The 22,841-nt window shown below is 38.6% G+C and overlaps 1 protein-coding gene across 2 annotated transcripts; it reads right to left on the bottom strand.

Moving 5' to 3' along the window:
* Positions 1-9,191: 9,191 nt before the first annotated feature.
* CMPK1 (cytidine/uridine monophosphate kinase 1) lies at positions 9,192-22,421 on the bottom strand. 2 transcript variants are annotated; one of them, XM_083359625.1, is made up of 6 exons: positions 21,886-22,421; positions 15,020-15,166; positions 13,710-13,862; positions 12,350-12,426; positions 12,162-12,258; positions 9,192-10,599 (listed from the first exon to the last, which is right to left on the bottom strand). In XM_083359625.1, the coding sequence occupies exons 1-6, from the start codon at positions 22,321-22,323 to the stop codon at positions 10,558-10,560; spliced, it is 954 nt and encodes a 317-aa protein (XP_083215751.1). In that variant the 5' UTR covers positions 22,324-22,421; the 3' UTR covers positions 9,192-10,557. The 2 variants fall into 2 exon arrangements, with proteins under 2 accessions (XP_083215751.1, XP_083215752.1); XM_083359626.1 differs by having other exon boundaries at positions 21,993-22,279.
* Positions 22,422-22,841: the final 420 nt, after the last annotated feature.

Below are 22,841 nucleotides of genomic sequence, written 5' to 3'. Positions count from 1 at the left end.
ATAGCTACACATCAAATATAGTTCTCCTTTGCAGTACTTTCTTCCTGATAAATCCTTGGCACACATTATACTCAAGTATTATACTCAAGGGACCAGCACATTATGCTGAAGCTTATAATTAGGTCTACAAAGGCTCTGTGTTTGTATGTATGTGTGTACATGCTTACTAAAAAGCAGCTTAAGGAGAGCGAAGAATTCAGATGAAACATCTTGCTGCCTTCTACAGCTGCTTTTCATTGTAAAGAACTCCACTGGATTTCTATATCAAATAAAGCCAGTTTTTTAGAGGACCGTAGTTAAAGCCACTTAGCCAAGATCAGAAAGGTTATTTTGCACATGCCCAACAGAAGTAACATTTCTGTCTCTCTTTCATAAGCCATCTTCTTGCCATATCAGAAAAAAACAGCTCAGAAAGTAGGCAAAACCTGTGAAATACTAAATTAGTTTTCAGGTTCTGTAAAACACTAAAATTGCAGCTCCCAGTTTTCACAGCTATCAATTGCACTAGCAGGCATTATTGTTTGCTCAAGAGAACCAAAGTTTTCTTAAATTCAATTGTTTAACATTGAAGGAAAATAACATTCAAGTAGATGAAGCAGCATTAAATACACAGTGCTCTTAGACCATGCTGTGTTTTCTAAGGCTACCTCGAGCTGACATAATAATATTTATATTTCTTACATAAATATTGAAGTGATACACTTCTTAATTAAGGAGCATGATAAAAGACAAAGAAAGCAAAGATCTCCTAGACCTAAAGAAAGAAGAGCTAACTCAAATATACAGAAGAACCATATTAAAAAAAAGATTCCCCAAATTGGTGATATGTATGAAAACTTGATTATGGAGCTGGAAGTAGACTTTCAAAGAAATAAAGTTAAATGTGCTCTAAAAATATTGCTTAAATTGTAGGAGCTGATGAAATACCAGCTAAAGCAGGGGTCTTCAAACTTGGCCCTTTTATAACTTGTGGACTTCCACTCCCAGAATTCCTCAGCCAGCGTGCCTGGTTTTCAAGGCCCTACATGGCATGGGTCCGGAGTTCCTTAGGGATCACCTGCTGCCGGTGTCAACTTCCCTCCGCCCTGTACGTTCCCACAGAGAGGGCTTCCTCAGGGTGCCACCAGTCAGAGAATGTTGTCTGGTGGCCCCCAGGGGGAGGTCCTTCTCTGTGGGCGCCCCGGCTCTGTAGAATCGTTTGCCGGTTGGGCTCCGGATGGCGCCCGACCTTCGCTCCTTCCGACGCGATCTGAAGACTTATTTGTTCGAACAAGCCGGCCTGGCCTGATGGGGGATGGGGTTGGATTTTATTGTCGTTTTAAATGTATTTTAACCTATTGTTGTAACTTGGGCATCTTGTTTAATTCTTTCTTAATTTTTGTATTTTTATACTTTTATATGTTTGCCCTGTTCACCGCTCTGAGTCCTTCGGGAGAAGGGCGGTATACAAATAAAATTATTATTATTATTATTATTATTATTATTATTATTATTATTATTATTATTATTATTATTATTATTATTATTATTATTATTATTATTATGTTTGAAGACCCCTGAGCTAAAGTGTTTAAAATCTTGCAAAAGGATGGTGTGAGAAATACTTGAGGTTTACAGCTGATCTGAAAAACATCTATGTCTATTCCAGTGACAAAAAAGGGCAGCGCTAAAAAAAACCTCTCAAACTTCTACATTTACCTCATAGGCTAGTAAGATGATTACTTGATTCTGCAGTCCAGATTTCAAGAATTCAGTGAACAAGATTTGCCAAATATTTAAGCTGAAGCTAGGAGAGGTTGAGGTACATTGGTTAACATCCATTGGAAAATGGAAAAGGCAAGAGAATTCTCAAAATATGTCTATTTTATACCTTTACTGTTTTTTATTCACTTAAAAAAATAGGGTGCTAGAAGGCTTTTGACTGAAAATCAGAACAGCTTATGGACAAACCTGGGTGCATCAATTCATACGCTTACCGAAGATTTTTTATGAAGACTAAGATGGAACAGTTCACAAACATGGAGCAACAGTATGGTTCAAAACTGGGAAAGAACTACTAACTGAAGACTACTATCAGTGACCCAAGCATGAGTCTACAAGCAACTGAAGAAACAGTTGCTGACAAATTATGTCCATGAGATCCAAAGAGCTAGAAGCAACTGAATGAGTGAGGGCCAGTCATTTCTGCCATCTCTAGGGTTTATCTCCCTGTGAGCTTTTTGGGTGGTGGGCAAGTGACTTTTCTCTTGGGGTTTGGGAGCTGAAGGGCCTCCTTCCAGTCACAGGGATCCTGGAAGCAGACTAGTGTGGGTTGCTCCCTACTGTTCAGCCAGCCTGAAGGGTCAATTATAGTTGTTCCGTCAGTGTTCTAAGACCCAATGCCATTCTAGGACAAACAGGATATCCATAGGTGGATCCTCTAGAACAGAGGTCTCCAAACTTGGCAACTTGTGGACTTCAACTCCCAGAATTCCTCAGCCAGCCATGCTTAAAGTTGCCAAGTTTGGAGATCTCTGCCCTTGAAGATACTCATGTGATTTCTGTTTTGGGAAATAGCCATTCTCTGGCTAGCTGCTTCAGATGTGCCAGAACCTTTTGGAGTCGTCCCACTGATTTGGATCCGTAATCTCAAAATTACTATTGGTATTCATTGGTGTGGATGTCAAACTGCTGTGAAATTGGGGCCTATGCCAATTTAAAATTCTGATACCCCTGGAGTGGGAGGCTACTAAAGGCCTTCAATACCTTTCTAGGTAGATAAGAGAGTGGGCAATATCATCCGTTTCTTTCAGGGCACATGCATACAGAGCTTTAATCTTTCAAGCAATCTGAAATAGGAATCTGCATCTGAAATCTCCCCCATTTCCAAGTGGGATTGAGGAATGGATGGTCCCTGCCTACATGAGTTCCAGGGTAGCTTTTTTCTGCTTCAAGCCTTCTCACTTACAATTTGTTTCTCTCAGCTTCTCTCAAAAAAGCATCTCTTGCTACTCAATCTGGTATCAGACTTATTCCTTTCTGGTGTAACATTTCTCTATATTTAGTAATACACACAGTAGCAGGTTTGCTCTTGCCAGCATTGCTTATGGTCCAAAGCTTGCTATTGGTGCATCATGACTTGCAAAAAAAGCAACCATAGGCTTTATGATCCCTGTAGCTTGGACTGAGGGGGAACGTATGTTAAAACCTACAGTTATGGCCAGCTCCTTTTATCTGATGTAGTCTCCGCTGCTATGTTCATGATCATCATCATCTTCTTCTTCTTCTTCTTCTCCTCCTCCTCCTCCTCCTCCTCCTCCTCCTCCTCCTCCTCCGCCTCCTCCGCCTCCTCCTCCTCAATGGCCAATCACATTGCTTGACCAGTCTGGAATAAATTTGAGTCTTAAGTTGAAGTCTGCCCTGCCCAATGCTCGCTGCTAAAACTTAGCATCTTATGCAATAACTCCTGGTACATTTTTTCAGGGGTCAGTTGTAGCCTCCAAAATCACCCTTCATCATCCCATTACTGACAACAATGTGGTAGGTAGAGGATATGCAGAGAGCAATCAACAGTTGCAAGGGTAGGAAGGTAAACATAGAACACAGTGGCACAGTGGCACAGACTCTAATGGGGGGGGATGAATTCTTCCAAGACCAGGACTCTTGGTGGAACTTTATAGGCTTGAGCAGAAAGTCTAGTAGCAGAATTACTTTGTTCTTTTGCTCTCAGTTGGTATTCTTGCAAATGTAATAGTTTGCAGTGCCTCAACAGGCAAACTGAAAACAGTGCAGGCAGGATAATCACTTTCAAAACCTCTGTTAATATATTTTTAACCAAACTTTATCAATTTAACACTGCTACCTTTAATGTCCCATTAGTCTGTGACGGGTGTGAGTCGATCTGAGCAGCGTTCTCAAGGACCCATAACTGAGACCAAATGCTTATTTTCATCCCTCGACTCAAGTTGGATTCTGATACCTCGGTAAACATTTGCAGGATGAGATTTAATAGCCATAGGCATGCCTGCTGTTTCTCAGGTGGCTCTTAGATAAACAAGGTCAGCTAATCTCAAACGCTAAATTCAAAAACTGTCAGTCAACCCAGGAGGTCTTGTTACAGGGTCAGCTATGTTCTAAAAACTTTCAAGGTTGGGTTTGACATGTCAGTCTTTTGACATACAACAAAGCATTGTTTTTCATGTCAGTGTCAGATATCTAACATTAGGGATTAGTAGCCAGGAACCATAATATGTTTGTTTCTTTGTTATTCCTTATGTCTTACCATAAAATAAATAAGAAGGCATGCTATAATTCACCATATTATTACACAGTGATGCAAAAAGATATGCTTTGATTATAAATTGTCCAGCAACATATAAACAAATTCTAGCTAGAAACAAATGTGTACGTACAATTCTACAAAGTTATATGTAAACATAACTCTTACTGAATTCAGCAGATCTTATTTGTTCCCAATAAGAAGCATACAGAATTAGAATCTTAATATTGTTGACTCCTTTGTTTCTTAATTATAATCATTTGGGGCCATTTGGAAACTTAAAAAGGTGATTTAATTTGAAGGAATTTGATTGAAATATCCCTTTCAACTGAAAGTTCATATGTATGTAATATGCCAAATTGAATCAGGGGATTCAATGGCAATATGCAATCTATTTTTTATTTTTTCCCCATCTCAAATTGTGCTGCATTTTTGCTTCCATATATAGACAGGGTTGGGGGGAATTTCAATTTCATACTGTAATTTAACTAAGGAACCTGGCCAATTCATTCACAAAACCAATTATTAGAGGGCTTGGAGGAGTGTTTCTCTGCTCTTCTACTAGTCTGTTTAGGCAGATTCAGAAACACACACACACATACATAGAATGACAGCAATTCCATTGTCGCTCTTCTATTACCTGGTTTGTGCGTCTGTGTCTATGTGCCTGTGTGTCTGATTGTGTGTCCGCAGGCATGGGATCTTACCCTGCCCCCATATCCATATGATCTTCTGCCCTTAAATACTTCCTTAGCTATTTATAAAACCTATAGCACAGTCCCTGTTAATCTTTGTATCCAATCTGTCTGCAGTTCCTCAACTCTTTCAAAACTTTCTTTCATGCTCCTCATTCCCACAAGTCTTATCTTGCTAATATTATTCTTCTGGTGATACTGAGTTTGAATTATCATTTTTGTCATAACCCAGGTAGAACTCTGTTGTTAGAAAATCACACAAATACATTAGAAATGTTAATGTCAGTTTATGGAAAACACTAATTTCTAATATTTAAAAATGTTAAATCATTGTATATATGTACAGTAAATAATTTCCATAGCTAGCGTTCTTTCTCCAATAGGAATATGGTGGGTTTATCCTCTTTTACCTATATGTGACAGATGTGTGCAGTAAGGCAGACTTCAACATCCCATTTCCATAAATGGAATGTTTCCCATCACCAATGAGAAAATGAGAAAAGGAATAATTCTACCTCAGTCATCCGTGTACCCTCAAAATCTGCTCTGAAAATGTTCTAAAGCAGCTATGGAAGGTGTCTAAGGGGACAGCAAGGATGATTTTGCCAGGATAAAGTATTTTTCTATTTCTTAAATAAAAGAAAACTAATGGTCCCATCCTTTTGAAAACCTACCTACCATTTTAAAATTTCCTATATGTTGGTTTTTAAAATCAGAACTATTTTTCTGAAAATATTTAAATTATTTTAAAATGGCTTCTAAAATAATTAAATCATTCCTTTTCATTTGTATCTGGTACATTTGAAACTTGCTGAAGAGTTATTTCTCTAATACGCCACAATTAGTCTAAACATCATAAAAAGACTTATTCCAAACAATGTGGGTCTATCTGTATCAGAGTTTCCCTAACTGTGTGATATATTTCCCTTAGGAAGTGGCAGGCAGAATCCATGAGGAGAACCTTATTTTTCAAGTTTCACTTATATACTGTTCATTTGTGTTCATTTTGGAGTTTGGATTTTTAGGGTAGGTGTTACATTGAGATTACACTAAAGGAAGGTATGATGACAAAAATTTAGGAAACCCTCATGGAATGATATACTTAGATTCCAACAATGCAGCTGAAATGCAAACCACTGGGTATTCCCCAGATGATATATCTGGAAATGAGGAATATTCACACAAATATACAGTACAAACAAAAGACTTCTCTAGAACTCAGTTAACCTCCACGTCACATTCTGAATACTCCATTTTAGCCAGCAGAGATGAGAAACAGCAGTCAAGAACTATGTGTCCTTCCACAATTGAACAATGGGTCTGTAATTCATTATTGGCTCTGGCATTAGAGCTTCTAAAAAGGAGCAGGGTCATTCACAAGAAACTATGATTTAAAGGGGATTGGGACTATCTGAGCTCCATCATCTTCATGATTGAACAGAACTCTGCTGAGGCTCCATTTCAAAAATACCCAAGGCTCAAAAAAGGGAAGCTGATGTCTTTAATTGGCTGAAATGATTGACTTCCCCCTTAAGGTAGGTACTAGAAGTTGCAAAAAGAATATCAAGCAGGCTACATGCAACTTTGACGCTTTCTGTACCCTAAATTACATTTTATCCATTCTGTCTTCAAGGCATAAAAAATATACAGAATTATAAGGTTAAGCTGAAAACAGACGAATCTGGAGAAAGTCTATCTATATGGCCACTAAATGTTGACACTAATACACTACTACTGTAAAAAATATATAACCAAAAAACAAAAATACTACAACAAAAGATATGTTACAGCATAGACATGTATCTTCTGTTTTATTTTCCCTATAGGGGCAGCTTATCATTTGCTAAATTGATATACAAAGATCTTTGGAGATTTTTCAATGCAGGTTTACAATGTGATTTAAGAATAAAACTGATCAACAATATCAAAGGAAGTTGAAATTAAAAATTAAAGCAGCAAGGTGTAAAGCCAAAAATCAAATAAAATAGTCCCCATAAGTAAGCAGAAGGAAAGGCTCAGAGAGATATATCTTCACTATGTAACTTATTCTGAAGAGACTCACTTTGTTTTATTCTGCTTTGTTTCTCCTCAAAAAAAGCTGTTCTTCACAGATATGGTTAGGCACAATCATGGCAAGCAGTAGTCCTGGGCTAACAGTGAAAGGACAAGAATCTGACAGTGAATGGTGACCTGAATGCACAGCCTCCTCCCCCCTCCCCCCGCCATCTTTTATTAAGAGACAACAAGTATTGAGGCAGACTTAAAAGATTCTGGGATGTGATGACAGCTTCTGTTTTGGAGAAGAAAGAAGCAAGGTGATGGGATTTGGGTCCAGACTAAATCTTTAGGGCAGATAAGTCTTCAGTATAAACTGAAAGGCCAGAAATAGAGAGAAGCTCATTTTAGAATAATAAAAAGCTTTTGACTTTATTAGGCTTTTATGGCATCTTTCTTCCCAGAGACATGACGAGTGCACTTGAATTTCTTCTTTTATGGAATTTGGCTTGCAGCAGCTTGTGACACCACACCTGAGAGACAGCATCAGTTCTGCACACCAAGGACACGTTCTCGGTTTGGTGTTGCCCACCTAGCCCCACCCGATCTTTAAAGATGCACTCTTTAAATCACCCAACGCAGAACATTGCAGAACTCCTAGTGCACCTCAAAGGCTGCTTTTCATGCTTATCATTTTATGTCTAGCAACTTTCCTTCAGAGACATAAATTGATATTTAGCCTGTCCTTCAGACAGTTCCAGACATCAAATCAGAAATACTGCATAATAACTTGCCATTTTAAAATATATCAATGGAGGTACAGAAAGGGCAGTTGGATCAGGGCCAAATCTCAGAGAATGATGATTTCAGAGGGTTTTATGGGACCCCAGTGTCACAACTTGATTAGAGGGAAAAGAAAGCCGGAGTCAAAAGCCTTTTGCTGATAACACTTTGTGCCAATGTCTCAGATTGCCAAACTCAGGAACTGCACATAGAGAGAACCCCAGAGCCTTAGTGACATAGACTACTAGACTACTAATATTTCTGGAGATAGATAATGAGTATATATTAAGCTTACTTAAGGCCGAATAAAGTTCACAGCACAGGAAAGAAATTTGCCAATGAAGTGGCAGATATTCTACTAGACACTAAACAGTAGCAATTCCTATGATGAATGTTTTTCACACTGCATTTATTGTTGCCTGATGCCAATTACATCTTCAAATATTGCAATTCATTTCTGAAAAATGCAGTATAGTGTCCTTAGGATGACTCTTTAAAATGTAATGATTATAAATAGCATAAGGTTCAGCTGACAGGGCCAGTTGGAGATTTCAACTCTCACTATTCATCATTTGGATGCAGCCAATTTACATCAAAGGAACCCATTTTATCAAAGAGGCATCTGATCCCAGAAGTATAACATATTCTTGCTTATGAAGTTTCTGTTTTAAATTATATTACTTCTATGGGATAGTGAGCATTTATATGTTATTTCCATGGGACATGAACACTAAGAACATAAGGTTTTTCTTTTACCAGCTTAGTCCATTCAATACGAAGCAAGTACTCCTCCTTGTGGCCAACAGCAGCAAGTAGAGAGCAAGCACACTTCATTTTGATCCAAGTTTGCAATAGTCATGCCTTTTTTAAAAAGTTACAGCATGCTGCTCTACCAATTAATATTTTTCTCCTACAAGGCTATATACAGGAAAAGGGGTGATTTCTCTTTCCCTAGAGATATTTTACTATATTTTCCTTAAAAAGTTCATTGACACTTTTTATACCTAGAAATTGAGCCATCAAATTATGAGCCATCAAATTATTTTCAACTACTAGTGATCATATAGACTTTCTCCACGAAGATTTGTCCCTAATCTGTTCTTTCATGGGTCCCAATGGTACACTCAATGCCACATAACTGAGTCCATCCACCTTACTGCTGCCGCTCTTTCCTTCTATTTTTCCTAGCATTAGAGCTTTTTCAAGACAGCTGGGTCTTTGCATAGTGTGTTTGAATTGTGCCTGAAAGACAATTGGTAGCCAATGCAGATCTGCACATTGAGAAGTGACAACTTTGGCTTGATTTGCTCAATCTATCTCTGTTTGAAAGGAACCTAAATATAAATATAAAAACTGAAGGAAACACCCACCCCAAATATACAGTTGTGTCTTCTTACACACAAAATGTAAACTTTAAAGATGCAATCACAACAAATGAGGAAGCATACAAATTGTATGTTTTATAGGCAATTATTTATTTAAAATTCATTTCTCCTACCAGTACAGCATTAAACACATACATTGAATTAAAAAATAAAAGGTATCATTTACATTGGTCAAATTATATCAAAAGAATAATTGAACAAAATCTTCAAGTTATGCAAAATTATCAGGATAAAACAGTCATAAGAATAGTTTCCTCCAGCCATCCCCAAACACTTCAACTTACAGAATAAATAAGCAATTTTGTTACAAAATTCCTCATCGTTTATCATGCAACAAAATATGTGGCAGAAGAATGTTGATATACTAGCTGTCCTCAAACATCAGATTGCAAAATTCTACCTAGTCTTTGAGTATCACAAATGCTCAATGCCTATATAACCAGTAAACACATGTACAAATAAATGGCACCTCATAATCTGCAAATTCAATCTTTAACATACCTAAACACATTGGTTTGTAGTAGCCTATCTCAGAAAGTCACATTTACACCCCACCGAAATAATGAGACTTCATATACCTGTGTCTCCCTGTGATCTGTATGAACCATTTCTGTTAAACCCAACCCAAGTGTTGGGTCTGGGCTGTCTATTAGTCTCTATGATCCTCATATTGCAGCATCCCAATCAGTTTTGCAAAAGAGCCACTCCCCAAACACACAGGAAGTTTCCATTCTGTGGGTTAAATCACCACTTTTCCAGAGGTCTTAACTCAGGGGTCTTCAAACTCGGTCCTTTTATGACTCATGGACTTCAACTCCCAGAATTCGTCAGCCAGCATGCCTGGCTGAGGAATTCTGGGAGTTGAAGTCCATGAGTCATAAAAGGACCGAGTTTGAAGATCTCTGTCTTAACTAATTCTTTTTCATTTCCTAGCAATCCTTTAAGCAAAAAGTATGAAATCAGAAAGTATGCTATATTTAAACTGAACCTTCCTTCTTGAAAACAGCAAATATGTATTTATTTTAAAGCAGTACAAAATAAAACTTCCTCATACAAGTTCCTATATTTGGTACAAAACTATCAAGAAACTAAATGGGCCCTCTCATTCATATTTACATTTTCAGTTTGTGGGACTCTTAAAAAACATGTTTTTTGGCAACAAGGAAAAAGCATGCTTTCCAGAAAGAGTGTGTTTGCTATTTGATTATTAGTTTTTTTTCCTAAAATTAAGATACTTTCCTAACTTCAAGTCAGTTTCAATGTCGATATTTTAATGAGCCACTTCCATCATATTTTATATGCTGTTTGAAATAATAATTTTAAAAATTATTTTAAACACACATATTTTAAGAGGCGTATTTCATTACTATTATAAAATGGACTATAGTAGTAGCTCTTAAAACAAAATTCAAGCATTTTGGAAGGGTGTTCGAGGAAAAAGCTAACCTTCTTTTTCAAAGATGTTCACCACTTTTCCAAAAACCTGAAAGACATATTATGAAACAATGTTTGTATATAATAGCAATAAGAACACAGGATACATTGTGAAAAATGAGCAGCATATAGATAGAGTTCACAGAGCAAGCAATTCTGAATTCAGTTCTTTGATTCTTCCACTCACTCTGCACATTACACTTAGTCTTCCATTACTAAGTACTGGACTGGCATAACAACCAGCATAAGATAGTTGGGGAATAACTTTCAAAGCAAACTTTAAAGCAATGGTGGGTTTAGTTTGGAAGCCCTGTCCCACTTTGTTCAAATAAAGAAAAACTGACAGCAGATGTTATATTGTACATTGGCTGAAGAAATGCACGGCAAGAAGTGTTTATTAAAATAGAATAATGGCATTTTATTGGTCTCTGGCCAGAACAACTTGCACTCAAATTCCAGAGCAGTTTTGTGTTTTAGAAACACTTTATTTCTTCTTTTAAAAAATTGTTAATGTGAAGAATAGACACTTTATAGAAGTATGTTTGTATTTACTATGTTTCTGTGAGCCAATAACTTGAATCTCTCTGGTCAGATTTAAAAATACACATACATTGCAATGTTTCTAAAACACTTAAAAAGTAGACAATAAAAAAACACACAAATACACACACACACACACACACACCCCTAATGTGTTTAAAATAGCCATTTGGGGGTATAGTGTTAAAGGAACCAGACTAGAAGCTGGAGACCATGAGTTCCAATCCCAAAGCCTCCTGGATATCTTTGGACTAGTCACTATTTGTTTAGGAAGCAGGAAGTGGCAAAACTATTCTGAAAATGTTGCCAAGAAAACTTTGAAACTGATTCAAAGACAAACAGAAAAGTATGCTTTCAAGTTTTTAAAAGGCATAAACATGGATGAAACAAAACCTACTAGCCTTTTATTCATCAATAATTGCATCCGTCAATCACACGGAGGCAGAATATCTTCACCCTTATCAATTGTCTTCTCTATGAACAAATTATTCAAATTTTGGAATTTGTGCTGTAAGAAGCTATGATTTTGGAATCAGATCGCATGAACTCTTTCCAACTTTTAGCTACCAAAGCTCTTTCATTAGATATCATGAGCAATTTGTCCTTCTCTTGTATATCATCACTTACAAGGGGCCACAGAATTTTCAGTAATGGTGGTGGATTCCACACATCTGAAGGCTACCCAGGTTGGGGAAGCTACTATTCATACTTTTACTCTTTGCCATTATTTGTGTGTTTAATGAAGATTTCAACACCTGTGTTTTAAAAGCATACTTTATGCTGCTTTAAGTTGCTGTTTTCTACTAAGAATATATTATCCTGTGCATGTATGAAAGCCTCAAGAAATATTGCACAACATATTGAATTTTTAATAACATGCCATTTTAAATCAATGATCGCAAAAAAGAATATATTATTGAACTGATAGGATCTTTTTAAGGCCGACACAAAATTAATTAACTTTTACTTGATATACAAGAAAAGCAGATATTGGAAACATACAAAACCACAGGAGCAATTTTATATAAAACATTAAGCAATTTAATCCCAAACTTTTTTTTTACAACTTACTTCATCAACAGATTTGGAGGCATCCACTTTCCTAACTTTGCCCTTTGTCTCATAGAGGTCTATTATGGGCTTAGTAGACTCTAGATATGTATGAAGTCTAAGATAAAAATAAATAAAGTAAGAATAAATCATTTAATTGAAAAACATAAAAAAAACAAAATAGTAAAATTCTGTTTTGCACACTGTACCTTTTCTCCAAACTTTCCCTGTTGTCATCACTTCTGCCGCTGCTCTTTCCTCTTTCAAGACAACGATTAATACATATCTTAAAGAAAAATAAAAATGGAGATTAAAGTTCTACATTAAACATTTTACATGCAAAACTTAAATCTGAGATATGTGAGATTGCCTAATGGTTTATGCGGAGTATTTATCCTGTTTGTCATTCTGCACATCGACAACAAAATAGTATCCATGTTGTTCTGTAATGCCAGCTCTACAGGGTCATTTGTCACCAGTTTATTACCCCTCTTTTATTTAAATTTGTGTGGCACTCGGATAGCTCTTATCTGCACTATCTGTTAAATTAAGATATTTTTTTCTCTAAAAGTAACAAAATTTAAGTACATTATGTATAAACTTCGCTCACAAATGGTTGCTAAGAGTTCTTGTTGTGCATTTTATTGACTGTATTGTTATTGGTCAATGACCAAAATAACTTTCTATTTATCTGCTTTAAAAGCTATCGCTGTGATAAAAATTGAGGCTTTATTTGTTAAAAATGATGTGCATTTACTTTGGACAAAGCCAAGCCAAACCTGGTTGGAACCTTAAGCCTTCTCTGAAACAGTGTAAATTATCTCCTTTCATTTGGTCTATTTTGAATAATATAGTCATTTGGTTTATTTTGAATAATACTGTATAGTCAGTGTACAGTGAATAAATATGGACATACTCCTCCCAATAAATAGGAATGCCAAATGGAAACAAAGACAAAATGTATACATAAATAACTCGTTTTGTGATTTAGGCTTGTCTGAGAAAGATGACTGGCTATCTTGCATTTGTGAATCATACTGCAAATTGTCTCTGTTTTATTAATCATATCAGGCAGAAGAGTAAAAAATTAGCAAATTGTCTACATAAACCAGTCCAAGATTCATTTATAGTTAGGAGAAGTTCATTTATAGCAGGAATTGTGAACAATTCTGAATTATGTGCAAGGGTGAAAGCTATATTTATATAAGATTCTGACCCCAAACGAAGAAAATTGTAAAGAAAAAAAATGAAGCAATCAAAGGGAAACATGAAATGGAACTATAAAATTGATTTTTTTGCCATAACACAATATTTCAATCTAGAACTGACTTCTTTATACTATTATTTGATGCAAAAAGATAATATCTCTTTTACAACTCATCTCTGGTACAACAATTACTCCAGGAGAACATAATATTTTTCAGCTTGCCAAACAATTACATAGACATCCTGGGGAAAAATAACAAGACAATTGAATATTAACTAACTTAAATCCTGATGTGCAATATGTAGGTGACAAACCTAATAGTCTTTATTTGTTCTGTATAAGAGGAAATGTATTAGTGTTACCTCATTATCACAGTCAAAAAAGAGAACAAAAGATACATCCACTTTTCCATCCATTGTTTTGTTCCAGCCCTGAAGATTATCTTCATTTCTGGGAAATCCATCAATTAGGAATTTATTCCTCTGAGAGTTAGCTGCCATAGTTTCATCCATAGCCTATAGAATAATATCTCAGATTAAAACATGACATGAGACAATAATATATGCAATCAATAAAACAGTTCTATTTGGAATGATAAGGATACTTCTGCTTGAATAACATCTGCCAGGTTTCAAAAAATGTAGTGTTACTTTAAGGGTGGGGCCAAATATGGTTTCCAAATCTGGGTGGCAAAAAGCGTGACAACCACTATGATAACTCTTTGATGCATTTGGGGGCTTTTCACACTCTGGTGTGTCCCAGTTTTGGTAATCCTAGATTTACAAAGATGACATTCTCTGAGGAACTTTGACTACAATGAACAGAAATATATCTTTGCATATTCCAAGGAAAATAACTCTTCAAGAAATACAGGAATTAAGGAATTATGTTGAATTGCAAATGAAATTTTAGATTTTTCTTTTTATGCTCCGTAATCACCAAAACTACCAAAGTACAAAACTTATTCAACTGTTTTTGAATATTGCTTTATTGTCTCTCTTTGTCAAATGTATTGATTATATCTCTATTTGGTTAGAAGACAAGAAGATAATCTGTCCTTCATGAAACTACTGCCTCTTCTGTAGTTTAGGATTTTTTCATTTGGAGAAACTGGAAAGATTCAGTTTACAAAACATAGTACACTTCAGGTCTACTTTAGGTCAAAGTATATCAGAGGAGGTACACATGTCACTGCAATAGAGGGCTTCAGCCCACAATGTTGTCTTCATCATGAAAAGAGAAGTAACACATATCTGTGATGAAATGTAATAGGTTGGATTCTCGAGAGGAAGGGGATGCATTCCAGAGAAATAAGAGGCAGCTCAGTCCAGATAGTTTGTGTGAAACAAAGAGCGTGAAAACAGACTCTCCCTAATACTTCTCAGAATATATGCTTGTTATAGATAGTAGAGTGCTTCAGTTTGGCAAGGTTCTATCTGTAAGTATGGAGCAATAAAGAACTTTGCTTGGAAGAATCACCACATATGTTTCTTGGTTCTTGGGCCTGGCAATATCTAATGAAATTATTTTGAGTTATCTATTCAAGTATTATTTCATGAAAAGTGCAATCCATCTGTCATATATGGTATTTTACTACTAAAAGTCAAATTAAAGTACATAAATACCTTAATGTTTTGTTTTAAATTTATATGGGAAATTGAATTAAACTTACCCTCTTTAACAAGCTGATTGTTATTTCTACAGGTACAATCTTCCCATCCTTAATATAATTTTCAATAAGTTCTCCATACTGAGAGCCTGGTCTTTTTCTCTCATCTCGAAGGAGGTCACCCGCAGAAAGATGAGTATAACCATATTTCTAAAGGAAAGAAACCATAATTAAATTAAATCCACATAAAGTGTCAATTAGATACGTGCATTTTCTTTACATAATATTAATAAAGACCTGGCTGTTGTCTAAAATATTTGGGCGAGGACACTAAGCGAGCTGTGCTGATTTATTGGTTTTATTACTGTTCTTTTTAGTTATAATTTGGGAATGATTTCTTTGATCTCAAAACATCTGTGGTTTGGATAGCTGATTTCATTTTACTGTTCGATTTTAACTTTTGCATGCCACCCAAATTCATTTATATGAGATGGGTGGCTATATAAATTGTAAGATGAGAAAATTAATGTGAACAACCAATAGCATGTCTGTATTTTTGTTCATTTTTCCTATCAATGTTACAATGTTTGTATTAGTAGTCTCACTGTCAGGTTGCTCACATCTGAATAATAATAATAATAATAATAATAATAATAATAATAATAATAATAATAATAATAATAATAATAATAATAATAATAGATAAAATGCCAAATCTAATCTAAACACTTGCCTGACTATTCAATCAACCATAATAATAATGATAAAACCACCTGACAAAACAGATAACAACAGGACCTTGCACTGGCTAAGAGCAGAAAAACTGAAGAAAGACACAGAGGGGTTTATTCTGACAGTACAAGACCAAGCCTTAGGAACAAATGCATACAAAGCCAGAATTAAGAAGATAGCAGCACACAGCAAATTCTGTCTCTTCAAAAAAGGTGAAGAAATAGTGGACCATCTAATTAACTACTGCAAGAAAATTCCACAGACCGACTACAAACAACACCATGAAAAAATACCAACGATGCAAGAAATACTCTTTGCCTGCAAGCAAGTGCTGGTGAGACCATAAAATAGACGAAATGTAGAAAATGTAGAAGCTGAAATGCTTTAGAACTTTAGAATTTGAAAAAGACAAGTACCTGACACATAACACTCTAGACTTAATAACTGTCAATAAGAAAAATAATCTGCATATTGGATATTGCAATACCTGGAGACAGCAGAAGAAGAATAGGACAGAAAGAACTGGAGAAAATCACAAAATATGAAGACCTGAAAATAAAAGTAGAACGAATGTGGCAAAAGAAAGCAAATATAGTATCAATAGCAATAGATGCATTGATGCAATTCCAAAACATCTGCAGCACCACTTCAACACCTTCAGCAATGACAAGATCACCATAAGTAAATTGCAAAACCCAGCTTTACTTGGAATAGCTTACATCCTGCAATAATACCTTTAATCCGATTAAAGAACATCTTTCTATCCTTGGGAAAAACTCAGTAAGTGGACAAAATGCCAAATCCAGTCTAAACATCTGGGTGGCTATGTGACCAATTCATTAAATTTGTTCATTAAATTTGTAGGCTGCTCAACTCTCAACAGCTCTGGCTGATTCATAACAAAGAAAGCACAATAGAATCAATAAAATATACAAGATAAAAATATGGCAAGCTCAATGTTTGCCATGGGATGATCTCCGAGATTCTTTGGTTGGGCTGTTTACTGCTGGCTTGTTTGGCAGCTTCTTGATTGGGGTATTATTTGATTGTTGGTTTAATGTTAATCTTGGAGTTAATCTATGTTCATCTGGGTGCTAATTGCTGGTGGAGAGGTGCTTAGGTCTTTTTGTTCCCTTTTGGCTTGCTGGTTGTCTCTTTTGCATAGTTTATAGATATTGTTTATGTCTATGTGTCTATTGATGACTAATTTGCCAGAGAGCCAGGCTTCTAGAAATTCCCTAGCATGCCCTCACCGTGATGTCCCGTTGCCTGGAGGCGGTTCGGGTCTGGATGGGGAGGAACAGACTTCAACTCAACCCCGACAAGACCGAGTGGCTTTGCATACCTTCATCCCGGGTTTATTCGGACATTCCATCTCTTTCTATGGGGGGCGAATTATTACCCCCCGTAGATAGGGCTCGCAACTTGGGAGTCCTCCTAGATTCACGGCTCACTCTGGAAGACCACATAGGAGCTGTGACTAGGGGGGCTTTCGCCCAGGTTCGCCTGGTGCGCCAGTTGCGGCCCTATCTAAGCCGGGATGATCTATGCACAGTCACTCACGCGCTCGTGACCTCTCGACTAGACTACTGCAACGCTCTCTACATGGGGCTGCCCTTGAGGACCACCCGGAAGCTCCAACTGGCACAGAATGCAGCCGCGAGAGTTGTGTTGGGAGTTTCCCGATACTCCCATGTTACACCTCTGCTCCGTGAGCTGCATTGGTTGCCAGTTGTCTTCCGGGTGAGATTCAAGGTACTAGTCATGGTGTTTAAAGCCCTACATGGCAGGGGTCCGGAGTACCTCAGGGAACACCTGCTGCCGTCAACTTCCCTCCGCCCTGTGCGTTCCCACAGAGAGGGCCTCCTCAGGGTGCCACCGGTCAGAGAATGTAGATTGGTGGCCCCCAGGGGGAGGTCTTTCTCTGTGGGCGCCCCGGAGCTATGGAACCAGTTACCGGTTGAGCTCCGGACGGCGCCCGATCTTCGCTCCTTTCGCCGCGATCTGAAAACATACCTGTTCGAACAAGCCGGCCTGGCCTGAGGGGGGATTGGTGGGGTTTTACTATCATTTTATTGGGGTTTTATTAATGTATTTATTGTTGGGCATGTATTTAATTACTTTTTAATTTTTGTAGCTTTGTGTTTTATTCTTGCCCTGTACACCGCCCTGAGTCCTTCGGGAGAAGGGCGGTATAGAAATATTAATAAATTAAATTAAATTAAATTAAATTTTGGCTTGGTCTAGGATGATCACATTTTCCCAATTGAAAGTATGGTTACGTCTGTCCATATGTTGTTAAATTAAAGAATTTTCATCATGTCTTCAGATTGCTAGTTGGCATTCATGGATGTGTTCCGCCAGTCTTCTACCTTTTTGTCCTACATATAGTAGTTGTTGCAATCATTACATTGTATGTTGTAGATGACTCTTGTTTTTCTTCTTCTGGGGTTGCCGGGTCTTTTGGTTTGCTTGAGATGTTTTGAAGGGCTTTAGTTGGCTTGTGTGCTATGCTGATTCCATGTGTCTGTTGGTGATTTCTGAGATGTTCTTGATGTATAGCAGTGTTATTCTTTTTAGGGCTTGTGCTGATTGTGCTGTATTGGGTTGGCCAAACAAGCCAACAGTAAACAGCCCAACCAAAGAACCTCTAAGACACCCCCCCACCAACACTAATAGGGCAAGCCACTTGAATATAAACTGAGAGCAAATCCCACTCCTTACTAGCACTGATGTTACCTACTTTGGGTAATGAAAAGTCTGCAAGAAAACAACCAGGCTTGGAAAGCACCGAGGACCTCTCATTTCAACTCTCCTTCATATATTTCCTTTGAATATTTCAAAAACAATTTGCGGTAAGCTATTTAGAAGTTACACAATATAAGATTCACAGAAAGGCAAACATAAAATGCAGACACTGGCACCTCCACACACCCCCCCCATCACATTTCTTTGAAAATGGAAACATTTTGAAATTATTGATAAAAACCAGAAGAATTTGTAAGTAAAGAATATGTATATATCCATCAACTGATGTTCTCCTTCAAATTTATTGTGACATAAATATAAAAAAGTTACAAGATACAAAGAATAATATGGGGAAAAAGGAAAAGCCGGTTTTTCCTTGTGGTTAACCTTGTGGTTAACCTAGTTAGAGTGCCAGGCTAAAAAAAAAACAGGAGTTTTACTACCGCTAGTTATGAAAGCCAGTTGGGTGACCTTGGACCAATTACTCTGGTCACTCTCAGCACAACTCACCTTACAGGGTTGCTAATATGAGAAAAAGGAGGAGGGGGGAAGGTGTGTTGGATATGTTCACTGCCTTGAGTTATTTGTAAAAATAATAGAGGCAGGATACCAGCAAGCAAGCAAGCAAATAAATAAATATAAAGCTAAAATCCAAAATAAGTGCAAATACTAAACTGCTAAAATGATACCCTTGAAAGGTTTAAAGCAGAATTAGTAAATTACCAGATGAAACAAAATCCTAGAAAAAATACTAATTTTAAAAAGTTAATATTAAAACAGTACCTAACGTCAGACCAATGTCACAGATTTATAATATTGCTTCAGATAAGGCAACAAACAAATATATAGTTAAATGAAAAGGAAAAGACCATATATTTTTTTAATCCTCTTACCCTCTGAAGGAAGGCCCCATATTCTTCTTTACCTTGGTATCATATTTCCCAACAAATATTACAACTAAGAGCTACAGCAGTTATGTTATTTAAATACCCTGAAACCCAGCCCAGAATGGTTTTCAGTTCCACATATTTTAAAAGGAGAGTGTTGATATGTTACACAAAGCCTACTGCAGCCCTCAAATTGATGGAAGATTGTATTCCTGGACTAGGCACACATCAAAGCTTTGAAGCTAATCTTACATTTTTGCATCTTATTGTATTATTTTAACAATAACCTGCAGAAAAATCACAATTGGTTGCATTTACATCACAAAGCCAAAAGCCACTCCATTTATTAGATTTACAGTATGCCTTGTGCTTCCTCTAACTCAAGGCGATATGCATAGAAGTTTCTCCTCCAGTTTTTTTTTCCTACCACACTCTTCAGAGGTAGGCTGAGCTAAGAGAAGGTAACTGGCTGAGTCACCCAGTAAGTTTCCATAAGTCAAGGTGGACTTTATGGCTTATAGCAATCTGTGAATGAATCCAGTCTTACCATATCTCTTGCCCCGATCATAAAATACCTTTCCCCATGCTTCTTTCAAATTATGTAAATAGTTACAAAGTACAGGTATGTCACCTTCTTACTGCTAATAATGCTAGAAATATTTTTTCCTTTATTGACATGTATTCAGCTATTTATTTATAGTATAGCATTGATGGTGGCTCCCTAAGAGCCATGTTGGCACAGTGGTTAGAATGCAGTACTCCGTGCTGCTCGGTCCAGGAGTTCGATTCTCACCAACTCAAGGTTGAGCTCCAAAGCCTCTATCTTTCCAAGGTTGGTAAAATGAGGACCCAGATTGTTGGGGGCAGTATGCTGACTCTGTAACCCGCTTAGAGAGGGCAGCAAAGCACTATGAAGCTGTACATATGTCTAAGAGCTATTACTACAGCATTTATTGACTACAGTATCTCAGTCTCAAAGGACCATCCCGTGTGTACAAATTAAAGGCCATTTTCACGCGCCATTAGAAAACATTTGGATTTGCTTAGGTAATTGTCTAGTATCTTCAGGATTCAATTTTTAATCTACATGAAACTATCAATCCACATTTCCCCAAAAGTTTTTAGCACTATTATTTGCTGGGGAATGAATAAAATTTTTCATCTTTAATGTACATTGTTGAGATACGAACAATCCATAGGTTGGTGAATTACTTTAGAAAGACTGATAGAAACCACAGCTGCTAACAATATTGAGCCTCTCATTTATTCGCCTAACCCAGGGGTAGGCAACCTCGGCTCTTTTATGACTCACTGAATTCTGGGAGTTGAAGTCCACGAGTCATAAAAGAGCAGAGGTTGCCTACCCCTGGCCTAACCCTAACCAGTTAGAAGGGAAAAAAAGGATCCAAGGCTGTATAGTCAAGGCAATCTCACGCAGAATAAGAATCAAGAGTTTCTGCGTTTCCTGAGTCAAGGTATCTGAACATTATTAATCCAAGCCTCAATGCGGGCTTATATAAAAAGGGAGAACATTACAAGAGGAGGAGGAGAGAACTGAATATACGTAAGAATTGAAACAACAAAGATGCAAGAAAATTTGTAAAAAAATAAAATAAAATGCACGCATCAAAAGTAATATTGCCCCATTTACCTCACATTTCCCTAAAAGTTGAGTTTTCTGAATGTACTGGAGAGAGAGAGAGAGAGAGAGAGGGAGGGGGAGAGAGAGAGAGAGGGAGGGAGGGGGAGAGAGAGAGAGAGAGAGAGAGAGAGGGAGGGAGGGAGGGAGGGAGAGAGAGAGAGAGGGAGGGAGGGGGAGAGAGAGAGAGAGAGAGAGAGAGAGAGGGAGGGGGAGAGAGAGAGGGGGGGAGGGGGAGAGAGAGAGAGGAGGGAGGGGGAGAGAGAGAGAGGAGGGAGGGGGAGAGAGAGAGAGATAGGGAGGGAGGGAGGGAGGGAGGGGGAGAGAGAGAGAGGGAGGGGGAGAGAGAGAGGGAGGGAGGGAGGGGGAGAGAGAGAGAGAGGGAGGGAGGGGGAGAGAGAGGGAGGGAGGGAGGGAGGGAGAGAGGGGGGGAGGGGGAGAGAGAGAGAGGAGGGAGGGGGAGAGAGAGAGAGAGAGGGAGGGAGGGGGAGAGAGAGAGAGAGAGGGAGGGAGGGGGAGAGAGAGAGAGAGGGAGGGAGGGAGGGAGGGAGGGGGAGAGAGAGAGAGAGAGGGAGGGGGAGAGAGAGAGAGAGGGAGGGAGGGGGAGAGAGAGAGAGGGAGGGAGGGAGGGAGAGAGGGGGGGAGGGGGAGAGAGAGAGGGAGGGAGGGGGAGAGAGAGAGAGGGAATGGGAGAGAGAGAGAGAGGGAGGTGGAGAGAGAGAGAGAGGGAGGGAGGGAGGGAGAGAGAGAGAGAGAGAGAGAGAGAGAGGGAGAGAGAGAGAGAGAGAGGTCACTAAAACTCTGGTAACCGTTCTGGAGCACCCGTTTATGACAGGGTAGCTGAACCCATCAGCTCCGACCCCAGATCATTTGCAATACAGTAATCTTAAGAACCTTCCGGACCGCAAACCGTCATTCTTCACCCTCCGACGAAGCAAGTTGCCGGCACTCTTTGAAACACACCGCCTGCTAGAAGTTGGTAGTAAGGAGCTGAAACGCAGAGAAAGCGAAGGGCTCTCCCGTCCCTCACCTCCACAATGCGGGCACACTGGGTTCCCTTTCCGGCTCCAGGCCCGCCGAGAACGAAGACAACTACCGGCTTCATGAGGAGCAGCAAGCGAGCTGAAAGGGAGGCAGGAGCGGCAAAAGTGTGGAAGCGAAGAAGCGAAGCAGTTCCCCGACCGGCGCTTGCTCCAAAGAGACAACGACAAAACATACGCCGCCGGGACAAAAGAAAAAAAAAGGAAGGGAAATGAGGGGGGAAGAACCCGGCCACGACTACAGCCAGCCGCCGCCGACTCCTCCGGCTGAGGTGGCTTGGAATGTGTCACCAGGAAGCGAAAGCGCTTCCGGAGTCCCATCCTTCCGTCGCTCTCGCTGATGCGGGAGGGAGGAGAAGTCCGGAGAAAGGCTTGATGGGGGGGGGAGGAAGAGTCGGGGGAGGCCGGGTTAGCGGTTTGAAGGCAATTACGGTAAAGTTACGGTGAAGGCAGGCAGGGGCGGATGGGCGGGTGTCAAGGAACCGGTCAGGTCGCTTTGGAAGAACAGCTTCGATTCACTCGATGGAAATCCCGAAATGTTGATTTCACCGAGAAACAACTCTTGTGCTGTAATATATGGTATAATACAGGGGTCTTCAAACTCGGCCCTTTTATGACTCATGGACTTCAACTCCCAGAATTCCTCAGCCAGCTGGCTGAGGAATTCTGGGAGTTGAAGTCCATGAGTCATAAAAGGGCCGAGTTTGAAGACCCCTGGTATAATACGTCTTGTATTACCTCTAATGCGGGGCGGGGATATGGTTTTTTTTTCTTAATATTGTAAGCCGCCCAGAATCACCTGTGTGAAGGTTGGCGGCCATAAGTTTTGTTTACATATA

The sequence above is a fragment of the Vipera ursinii genome (genome assembly GCF_947247035.1).
Source record: "Vipera ursinii genome assembly, chromosome: 3".
Lineage (NCBI taxonomy): Eukaryota > Metazoa > Chordata > Lepidosauria > Squamata > Viperidae > Vipera > Vipera ursinii.
This window is presented reverse-complemented; position numbering and strand designations above follow the sequence as displayed.

Excerpts from the sequence above, each read along its gene's own strand:
- CMPK1 (XM_083359625.1), bottom strand. The coding sequence starts at position 22,323 with ATGGGACTCCGGAAGCGCTTTCGCTTCCTGGTGACACATTCCAAGCCA. Across the intron at positions 12,259-12,349 it reads AGGGAAAGTTTGGAGAAAAG|ACTTCATACATATCTAGAGT; the intron begins GTACAGTGTGCA and ends TTTTTATCTTAG. Across the intron at positions 10,600-12,161 it reads CCTCCAAATCTGTTGATGAA|GTTTTTGGAAAAGTGGTGAA; the intron begins GTAAGTTGTAAA and ends TATGTCTTTCAG.